This window comes from Danio aesculapii, chromosome 5 (assembly GCF_903798145.1).
Source record: "Danio aesculapii chromosome 5, fDanAes4.1, whole genome shotgun sequence".
Classification (NCBI taxonomy): domain Eukaryota; kingdom Metazoa; phylum Chordata; class Actinopteri; order Cypriniformes; family Danionidae; genus Danio; species Danio aesculapii.
Window position 1 is genome coordinate 24,823,231 of NC_079439.1, and position 11,939 is coordinate 24,835,169.

The following is an 11,939-nucleotide window of genomic DNA, read 5'->3' on the forward strand; positions in this document are numbered from 1 at the left end:
AAATGACAGCTCAAATTACAGACAGGAGCATAATTGAAAGCCCTTGTGAAAGAATGCATGTCAGGTTGGACGCGGTTCAATTTTCTCAAGCCAGCTCTGCTTTTATGAAAGGAGAGGACAGAAACAATACACTATAGCCTAAAGCAGCAAAAGAGCACACATGAATGGTTTTTAATTAATGTCATATTTAGGACGAACAGGTTACGTGGTCATTCAGAGTAACATTATGGACACAAGAATACACAGTAAAAGTGAAGCACATGCAAGTACAGCAGTTTTTTATTCCATTTATTGATACTATTTCCAATTCAACTAATTAACAGCAGAACAGAAACGCCACAATTTAAAATAAAGCACATATTTACTAAAGAGGAAACAAAAGTTCTTAAAAAATGGCTGAAATACAATTCCAACACAGGATATCTTTTATTTAACATATTTCTCCATGAATTTCTTGTGGAATTCAGAGCGCAGGGTGTCGTTAACAAAGCGCTTCTCTTTTCGAGATTCATCCACTCCTTTAGCACAGTTCTTAAACACAACGTCATCATCCCACCTGCCAAACACAAAAAATGTGAATGTTTACGTGTTACTGAAAGGAGTCTGTTTAAACTATACTGGGGAAAAAGCACTTCTAGCACTTTGGATACTTTGATTATAACTGCACTTTACTTTAAAATGACCATATCAAGCTTTCTTTAATGCTGAACCATAAAGTCACACCAAAGGGAGTTCTTTTTTTTTTTACCAGTAAGCACTGTTTCTAAACTCCTTCAAACATTTCAGTTCTAAGCCTTTCAACATAATGGACACAAGCAACATTACATGAACGAGTATTTTGTGTGTTTTTAACAAAGCTGTGTGTAGTTGACAGCGGACATAGAAAAGAACAGGGTAAAAGTTTAAAATCAAGAGTTTAAACTGACATGGGTGGACTGACACATTACATTTTTCCCCTTGTATATGAGATTTAAGACTTATGCAGGATCCTGATCTGAAATGTCAGCATCAGAGTTGACTGATTATTAAGATTATTTGCTACCGTTCTTTAATGATGTGTGACTTGCATTGACAGGTGAAAACCTGTCACAAAATGCAAATACATGCATCTGATTCGCATAGAATTTATTTTCACACATTAAAACTGAAACCAATCAGAGTACAGAGGTCACTCTTTATTTGCGGGAGTTGCGTTCTAAAAATAATCCACAACAGGTGAAATCCACAAAGTCATCCGCTTTATTTTTTAACAATTATTATAGATGTTTTAAAGCTTATAACACTTCTCTCTCGTTTAAATGTGCGGTATGTAAGTTTGACACCCAGTGGTTGAACTAGGTATTACATTTCTGGATTAAAACAAATGCAAGCGCAGGTTGCCAGATTAAAGACCAACAGGGGCGAATGATAGAAGAACGGTAGAAGAACGGCACGTGATAGAAGGAATATTTTCCATACCAAAAGGAGTTTTTTGTTCAAACCAACACCTCAAATTGATATATTAGAAACACCTCATGTGCTTTATTCAGTGATAAATGCTAACAAAATGAGTTTAAATGACATTTATTGCCATCCAGCTGATGGATGATTCAAAACCAACACAAAGATTCAGCGTGTACATTTAATAATGTTAAAGAGGTTTGATATGTATTAATTAGATTATAAACCTTATACCACTTCCTAAGCGAGTGCGGCTGTATTTAAATTTCATGTTTTGTCTGGTGAATTCATCGGCCAAATTGCTTTTCACTGCAAATCTCGTCAAATAGCGCGTTTTGACTCTGGGTTACAATGTAACCTGCTCACCTAATGTTTACTCTCGTAATATTTATACTATTTCTTATTTGCACCTCATGTGGAACTCTGAATCTGTGTCTCATTTCACTCTGCTACTGTCCACTAGAGGTCACATTTTGGTCAGGGGCACATGCTTTGAGAGCCTTTCTGAAGGAATGAAATAAGTTGTTTCCAACAAGGCAACCCGGGGTGCTGTAATATAACTGACATTGGGTGGGTTAAAAGAACCAAAACAAAGACAGACATTCCAGCACATAACTCGCATTTTCAAAGCAGAATATGTGACTTCAGCATTGCTTTTCAGATAAATATGTACGTTCACTTAGCATATTATAGTATTTTCATGCTTTAAAGAGCATATTGTAGGTTAAAAAACTATTTTTAAAAAAAAAGGTAGAATCATTTGTGAAAATACTCTGTTATACCATGAAGTACCATATTAAAATGTTTTACAAAGTGCAAGGGCACAAATTTGAAAGAAAACGTGTTAGTTTTCGCACTTCCGGAAAGTCTGCTTTTTTTCTAACCACCCCAGTGACGTCAGATCAGAGACTTATTTGACAGGCGCGCTGTTTACAGTGAGGCAGAGTAGCATATAGCAGAAACGGTTGTTAGTTTTGGCGTAATTTATCATCATCGTGGTATATTATTGCGTTTATGGGAGTTGCACAAACTCCAGCCTGTCAGCATATCAAGTCCACAAGTTTCCTGTTGCTATTTTGGTTTGTGAAATGGGATGAATCCGATAAGACTGAAAGCTGATGCGAAAACGGCGAAACACACTCCTGGATCAGTCGAAGATGTAGCTCGATGAAAACGAGAACTGTACACAGGAAGACAACTCGTTTTTCTTTTATGTTTGTCAACTTTGAAGTCAGTAAGCATGATTATTTGTCAATAAGGTTTGAAACCACTTGAGAGAGAGAGATAGAGAGTATTCTGTCCTGTCAATGAGGAAAGGCACTTTTAATCACATATGAGGAATATTCATCTTGTAGAAGAAAAACAAATAACATTTGAAAAATTAAAGTTTGTTCACACAAGCTCGACTTATAATGGGGTACAATCTACTGTTTATTTGTGAGATGGTTTGCAGTTCACTATCCAGGGGTCTGCAAGTGTGGTTGGGTTTTCTGTATTATGTTATATTTAAAATCATATGCTGAATTTTAAAATATACATTATTAATAAACAATGACTTAAACTTTTGCATTATTTCCCTAGCATATATGCATCAGCCCTCACTGCGTGTCTGATGGTGGAATACTGGAGGTCATCACAGACTCGACAAGAATGCAGAACTGTTCACAACATTTGCTCTCCTTTCTAGATCTTTCCTTCCAGCGTGTTTACAAGGATGAGGCTGTCGGCATCTTTTTACACAGCATTCACAATTTAGCACACATTAAAGACATGATAGTGTGGTTCCTACATAAATGTTGGCCCACAAACTGAAAAATAATTTTAATAAGCTTTACATTTAAATGGGTCAGATGATATTTTTTCTTTCAGTATTATGTTTGTGACCTACTTATACACACACTCACACATATACTTATACATATATAAAGAGTAAAAATGTTGGGTATTAACACTGCTTATGATTTTGTGCTATATAAATAAAACTTGAACTTGAGTTGCATTAGAATTTGAACTTGAATTAGGGTTAAAGTTTACTAAACCATAAATGCAGATCAGATCTGTTAATCAAATTTTTGTAAATATTTTATACAGTAACATCTGTACTTGTATTTTTTATGGATTTTTGCCAAAATACGATCCAATACGGATCATCTTATACCCAATGAAAAAAAATAGACAAAAAGACACATATTTAAAAAAACTTATTTAAATTGTTTTAATATTTGATGGTATTTTTTATTTTAATACAAAAGCTCTGAAAACCTTTTGTATAATAAAAAGATTTTCTAGTACCTTCTTTACATGTTTCTGCATTATTCCAGATGTTCTGTATTATTTGTGTTTTGTATTCACTTATCTACAATGAAAAAATAGGTGTGGCATAACTCTGTTAAATGCACAGTTAAGTATTAATACTTATAGATGATCAATACTAGCTTTGCTATTGCCAGATAAGATTTCGTTAACTTACATATCTGTCTGTAAGCCAACACTGGTCTCACCAAGAACCAGCTCTGTTCTCCTCACAATACAGTTCAATTACACATCTCTGACTGCTGTTCTGTCAGCTGGTCTGTCCAGAGGCTTATAATTGTATGGCTGTGGTCTGTCGTTTGTGTGAATCTCTCAGAATATCTTATCTTGGCAACCAAACGCACATCGCGATCAGTTGTCTTCATACTGTGTATATGCGCGATGTGCCTCATCAGACGTCACTTCCAGTGTGGTGATTTTTCAGATGCGGAAGTAAATTTTCATGACTAAAAAGGACTCCAGATGGCTTAATAATAAACTTTAACGTATATTTTAAAGAAAATCTAGTTCCTACTTTACTCTTACGCACATTGACTCACTGAGGTGTCTAACCTACAACATGCTCTTTAGCATAACTTACATACAGCACGTTTAAACACTCTCAAAGTTTAAACCTACGTAGAAAAATAAGTCCAGTATTATAGAATGAAACCAAAGATCAAAACCTGTTGTCAGGCGCAAACATTCATCGGTCAGCAAAAGGTTCATAAATCCTTTTACCTTTTGTGCAGATAATGTTGGCGTAATTCCAGGGTAATGCTCTTTTTCCTGCAGTCACTCATCCACAAAACTAAAGCTGACTCCATCCTTAATGGGGTCGCACAGCGGGTAAGCCGCGCACATGACAGTTGGAAGTTACACACACTGTACACACTCATTCGCATGTTATTTAAAATTAAATTATTCATATGGCGCTCTCTTCAGAAATATGAACAGTGTCCTGAGTCGTAGCTGGGCACCGCAGACAGCCGCTGACTTGTGGCGCTGTCGTGCATACCCTGATATAAACCTATGTTTACAAATTTAAAATACGCCCATGTCCCCCTTTACAATGGTCTTGCTACATACAGTTAAAACCCTTTTTTGGCAAGCCAAACACATTCTGGACTGTACAGGAGACACAGAGGAGACTGATTGACAATTGTCTACAGCAGTGGTTTTCAAACTTATTTCAACAAGTACCACCTCAGAAAAGAATCGTCTCTCCAAGTAACACCATAATGAGCAATATTGAAATACAGTAACATAGTAGGCCTGATAAAGCAGCTACAGCACTGCACAGTTCAAAGCGAGGCTGATTAATTCCTATTATTACAAATATGTATCATTGTCAGCCACTTTAAACATTATAACATTAAGACTGTACTGTGCTTATACAAATATAAAAAACAAACAAATGTCAAAGTTTAAATTAAAATATGCTTTTAAAAGTAAAAAATAAAAGGTTACTGTTCTTAAAAAGTACAAAAAAAAAAACTCCTGTACTGTAAATGTAAAATATTAACATATAATAGCCAATTCATCGACACCTGGATATGTTGCCTGGACCTCAGAAATACAGGCTATATGTCATCATATTCATATAGAAGTCATTTTTTATCAATTTTGAAATATACGTAGCATGTACATATTTGATCCCTCTGTGTATCACTGTAGGAAGCCCGCGTACCACTAGTGGTACATGTAACCACAATTTGAGAACCACTGGTCTACAGCCAATCAGGACGCAGAATATATTGGATTGCTGATATATTGGAACAATTGAGGTCTTACTGATTCTTTATATTTGATATTGTAACTCTGAATAATATGCATTAATAATATGAAGTCAAACTAAAAATGAAAATTGGGTCACTTCAAGCATGTGGTGTAAATGTGGCTAAAGTTACCTTCTTTTCACACTGAACGTGTTCTTGATTTGTGTTTGTTGTTGTTGTTGCTGCTGCTGTTGCTGCTGCTGGCCAGCCAAATTAAGCAGAGGATTCCCACTCAGAATATTCTCCATACGTATTCTCTCCTCCTCTGCCTTCTGTTCCCTTTCCTTCACAAACACACAGACACAATTCAATAAAATGCCCTGTTGCTTTTAAGGTTAAATAAGGGATTTAATGGTTATTAAAACAAAAGATACCCTGACAAAATAATCAGGATCATCTTGACTTATCGATAATACTTAACTAATCAATATTTGATATGACAACATTTGGTGGTGAATGGTCAGTGAGGTTCACCTTTCTCTCCTGCTCCTCAGCTCGCTCCTTTTTGATCTTCTCCAGTTCGGCCAGGAGTGCGGCAGTGTCATCATCACTGTCAGAATCGGAGCCAGAGTCGTCTTCATCCTTCAACATACACAAACTCATCCTTAAACTGAAGTAAAAAATTAACCTGCAACCATGCCTGAGTGTCTGTTAGAAAATGCATGTACGTCAGTGAGGGGATCATCCGCATCCAGATTGGCAGCAGGAATCTGATCCAGACGTGGCCGCTTGGAGGAGGAGGATGAAGAAGATGAAGATGAGGAAGTTGTGTGTTCTAAAGGAGAGAGAGAGGAATTTTGAGTTTATTGCCATATCAGCTTCTATTGCTATGTCATGGCAAAAAGCAGATCAAGTTTACCACATTTTATAAATACCACTTTTCAATAACTATAAAAAAATATTCTAGCAATCAGCAATAAATAATACACCAGATAAAATTCATAAATAATAATAATAACATAAGCTAAAACTCTAACAGGTTTTTAAGGTTTACTTTTGATAAAAATTGTGCAATTTCAGAAGAATACACATTTTAAAATATTTCATTTAAAGTCTTTCCAGATAAAAAACATTGTCTGATAACATTAAAAATAGGGAGTTTCACAGGTATATGTTTAGCAGTTTAATTTCTGTTGCGATAATGTGTTCTAAAGGAAAATGGGATCACAATTAATGCTTGGACATTAACATAAAGATAAAACTTTTCACATATCGCTTATCACTCTCAGACTTGAAGCTGTGCATGTGGACTAGAAATGCCTGTCTTGTCTGTTCTGAGATTCTTACCATATATTTAGTTTAAAATGCCACTTTTTATCATTTGAAATGTGATGATAAAGGCACAGCATTAAATTTTCACCACTAGAGGGCATATATTCACAACCATCAAAGGCATAGTTGGATGATGTTGTGACTGAATGGAGCACCATCAAACTTATTATCATGGTAGTATGAAGCACAGCAAGGCTAAAAGCCGTCAAATTTAAAAAAAAAAAAAAAAAAAAAAAGAGAACTGTAGCAATTGCTGAGAAAAATAATTACATTTTAGTCCTCTTTTATAATGCTGCTCTGTGGAATCTAATTAAACACAACCTATTAATGCAGTGTTGCTTTAAAGGTCTTTCAGTCTCTGCTAATGAGCTGATGATCTGAACCAAGCGAGTTTGGTTAAGGAGACATGGAAATGTGCAGAGCTGGTGGTCTTCCAGTTATGTGGTTTAAAAAACACTGAATTAAAGCATCTTTAATGTTTCTCCATTTTCTATAAAACCAAGCCAAAAGTAGAGGGTGTGTGATCTCACTAGCATAGCCCATTCTCTGGAACTTAAAAATATCTTATTTAGCTTATTACATATTTCTCTAGATCTGAATGTTCTTCTAAAGATTTGGAATAACATCAGCACATAAGTCAGACAAATTTATGAGGTCTAGTGTTTTTTCTGATATTTTAATAAAATAATCTAACATTTAAACAGTGTATGCTTACAATTTTTGTTCTCATTTTATACGTATTCTTCTCTAACTTTATTCTTGCACATACAGATACTGAATTAAGCTGACAACTACTGATTTAAAAATATTTACACCGCTACAATGGCAAATCCAATAACAAATCTAGTGACCATATTCTACAATGTGGAAGTGCGCTTTTGAACTTCCAATTCAGTTGCTGTAGTGTTTGGTTGGTTTAATGACATTAGCAATGAGAAGAAGTGTAAGAGACAAGAGAGGCGTCTACGACAGAGTTCGAAAAGATCAAAGACGGCGTACTGATGGCGTAGTGCCATCTGCTGGCACTAAAGGAGGATACGGTCCAGATATCAGTTCTAACCAATTGCTACAATCACAACCTGGAAGAGGCATGGGAACGTTACCTCGAAAAGATATCCTTCGCCAGCTAAAAAAAAGATGACTTTGGTGGACAACCCTGATAAACTGACCAAATGTTGATTCATATATTTAGAGATATACTACACGCTACCTTGATATAGATATACTACAAGCTGTCTTGATATAGTTATACCAAGCATATTAGCAGTAACACGTATGCCACTTATAACTTTAAAATCTTTGAATACTGTAAAAAAGGCTGGAGCATACAAACCAGCAGTGCTCTTAATTAACTTCTTTATACTGAATGTCTTAGGCCCTTTATTCGCAGCAGAGAACAAAGTAAAGGATTTTGTTTTATTCTAGTGTTTTATTCTTCTTTTTCACTGGATATATTCTATTAATAAAAGATTTTATTAATTTTCTTCACTGGAGTGAACATTGGCTTCGTTTGCAGAACCCACTGTGGAAATATAAATTGATATAATCTATATATAACTGAAAAGTTGTTTTTAGGGTGTGACAGACCTTAAAATGTCTTGGTTTCCTGAGCCCTGACTGTCTGCAAAGTAATGCAAATTGTCAGTTTCCTTCTCAAGCCGGTCAACTGGTCGGACGGTTTCTGTCTCCAGAACATCATTTACACAGTAATTTAATGCTAAAATGTATCGTGAATGGGTACTTGTATGCAGATGAGATTGGGCTTGGAAAGGCAATTTACCCTGCCGACTACAACACTTCATTTGCATGCTTTACATGAATTACTCTCTGTAAAATGTATAAAAACTTAGTGTCTGCTGTACAGTAGAGTTTCTTTCGATGACGCCACAGCCACGCTGAGTTCTTCTTATTAAAGGATTCTGCTTTGAAGACAACTGAAAGTTCTCCCTGGTTTTTTGGGCTCGTCTTAGAATTTCACAAGAGTTTGGTGTCGTGAGCCAGACTAGAGCAATTCACAACACCATCAAGAAACTTTGTTTGGTAAGATATGAATCTAATTATGCCTTGAAAAACAATACAAAGGATGGTCCTAAACAAAACTCTAGCTAAGAAATATAGTCAAGAGAGGATTATGGTTTCTTCATTTAATTAGGGTATTAAATAAAGACATCCAGCACATTGCCTATGGGTGAAATGACTTGGAAAAATACATGACAGGAAACTGCTTGCTATACAAACAAGAGTGTTCATGACTATATATAAAAAGAATAACATCATAAGAAAATCTTAGTTTGCAACACGAGTTGTTTTTAACATCTAAAAATCAATTGAAGTGAATGAGTCCGGAAGTCTTAAGCTTATAAGATTCCAATGGCTGCACCCGCTTGTACGTGCATATTATGGTCAAGGAAAACAAACTCCCTCACCTCTCGCTCCTCGGTCTCTGCCCTTGACAGCAGCTCTTTCTCTCTCCTCCAGCTCGCGTCTGAAATCACGGGCTCTCACCTCATCGGGAGCATCCTGAGTGGGCTGCCTGCAGTGACACATGGGTTAATGGACCTCTCTCTGCCTTGCAAAAATCCTACATAACTTTCACGCACAGTATTACACATTTTGAATGAATACTGGTTCCTTTAGCTAAAGAGACATCAGCTTCACCTGTATTTGATCTTAGTGTGTCCTGGTAGGTCCCTGCTGGAGTACTGTTTGGACAGAGCACTCAGATCACCCTCTCCTTTGCCCCGTCCTCCTCGTGCAGGCTCAAACGTTGGCCTTGCTGCGGTGGTCATCTTCGGTTACCTGAAATGAATGCATTATTTTACCATCAACTTTAGGGGATAGTTCACCAATAACTAAAAATTCTGTCATTTTCTTACACTCAAGTGGTTTCAAACCAGTTTATGTGTTTCTTTACTCTGTTGAACACAATAGAAGATGTTTTGAAAACGTATTACCACTGATGTCCATAGTATACATTTTTCCTACAATGGAAGTCAATGGTTACAGGTTTTCAGCTTTAAAATAACTTCTTTCTTACCATCTTCTTTTCTTAATGACTCGATCGGTACTCGCTGATCTGGACGATCTCATGAACCGATCACAAATGTTTGTTTATGTGTTTACAAGCCAAGGAAGGTGCACGTGCACATCTGGGTTATACACACAGCAGCTACTGCATGTATTTAGGCCTTTTTACATTTATAAACTGAAAGTAGAAAATATTGAAATATTTTTAAATATTTCAAAGTTCACAAAAAACCTGGCTGGAAATATTTGATAAATTACTTAAAGATTATATTACTAACATGAATTTTTATTAATATTATTACTTGTAATTGACTTATTGCGATAAACAGTAGTTTATAGGCATATTTCCTTTTCATAAGCAATGGATTTACAGGTGTGCATTTTAACTTCTTATGCATGAAATATGCGCTCTAAACTATTTCTTGATTGAGACATGTTGAATTTTTCATCCATCATTTGCAATGTTACCAAATTGCATTGTTAGTGAACAATTTTTTTTTATATGTGCTATCTATTATAATCTGTAAAGCTGCTTCTAACCATGACATTTCCACACCTAAATGGTTAAGAGATGTGGAGAGATCTCCACTTAATAATTATACTTAGAGGGAAAATGTGCTTTATGCATTATAAAGCTTGAAGCTTTAGAATCGGTACTCGGTATCACCATGACAAGGTATCGGTAGTCTGTATCAGCTGCAAAAATCCTGATCGGAGCATCCCTACTAAAGGGTGTGTAAATAGTGACTCATTTTTCATTTTGGGGTGAACAAATGAGTCATAGTTCAATGAGACAAGTTTCCAGTTTTTATTCACTTAAGTTTGAATGCCATACTAGCAACATCGTCTATATTCATGGCAATACTTGTACTAAATATTCAACTTTAGATTTTCTATCATAAATGTTTCTTAATCATTAAGTGTCTAATATAGCAAAAATACATTAACGTTAGTACTCATCAAATTTCATGTAAACACAAGATGTTTTAGATAACAGTTGTTATACTCCGACATAGAAGTAGGAGGTTATTAACTATATGCTTAATGGTTTGGTCGTTTTCTTTTTTTTTTGTATATGTAGAAATCAATGCATGTGATCCCTAATCTATTGATTCCAATAGCACATTTGCAGATTTAAACAAGGATGACATTTAATCAATTCATTACTGTTTCTTACCGATACGTTGAAACTAAACTCTAAAACTGAAGTGAGGTGCTTTAAACGTAATTTCTTTTAAACACAAGGATTATAAGTATACTGTTTAATAAACGTACCGGATCGCGTGTATACTGCATAACTCTTCATACATTTTACATTAATGCTAACCTGTTAGTATTGTTTTGTATTTTCAACAGAACTTTGCGTTGCATAATTGTAACTCTTACCTGCAGTAGGAGGAAATAAATCCCACCGTACGCTTTAAAATATATCAAGACGAAAATCTATTGTTCTAACCTCAAACGACTAAATAAATGACGCCAATATTACTCTTTTTTAGATTAGCTCGGATGTTGTTGCCCCTCGCGGATATCCCATCAGCCACCGCGACACGCACACAGACTCACGTCACGTGTGTGGGTACGTTACGGTAGTCGCAGCGGGACAAACATTGAAGTAAAACGTGAGTCTTCCGCACCCCTCTTGCATAATAACTGACTACAAACCACCCTAGCGATTTGTTGTTGAATATTTATAATTGATAAATATATATACTGTCAACCACAAAGAAAGATCAATGTTTATAAAGTTTCTGTTGAGAGCAAAGTTAGCCTTGATTATACTGACACCTAGCACCGTGCGGTTGCAACATCACCGATCAGCCAATTTCAGTCAGCCAGAAATGCCAAACACACAATAAATCAAATATTAAGACATACAATTGTTTAAAAATGAATCATAATATATCAAATAAAAGAATAAATAGAAAAACTGAATCAACATACAGTACAAACACATCAACCATGAACTTTGTGGGGGATTTAATAAAACCGAATACAAATCAAACAATTCTTCTCACTTTTGTTTCTGCAGGTCTCAAGTTACATTTATGACTTTTTAAAACCATTATGAAGGAAATTTTAGACTTATACAGGTCGAAAGGTCTAAATGTTTTTTATATCCCAGTTGGA

At 35.5% G+C, this 11,939-nt stretch overlaps 1 protein-coding gene across 1 annotated transcript; it reads right to left on the minus strand.

The window, feature by feature from the left end:
- Positions 1–264: 264 nt before the first annotated feature.
- On the minus strand, positions 265–11,373 carry cwc15 (CWC15 spliceosome associated protein homolog). Its single transcript, XM_056457680.1, has 7 exons — positions 11,196–11,373; positions 9,441–9,581; positions 9,209–9,315; positions 6,179–6,285; positions 5,985–6,092; positions 5,643–5,794; positions 265–556 (listed from the first exon to the last, which is right to left on the minus strand). Exons 2-7 carry the CDS (start codon positions 9,569–9,571, stop codon positions 427–429), a joined length of 735 nt encoding a protein of 244 aa, XP_056313655.1. The 5' UTR covers positions 9,572–9,581; positions 11,196–11,373; the 3' UTR covers positions 265–426.
- Positions 11,374–11,939: the final 566 nt, after the last annotated feature.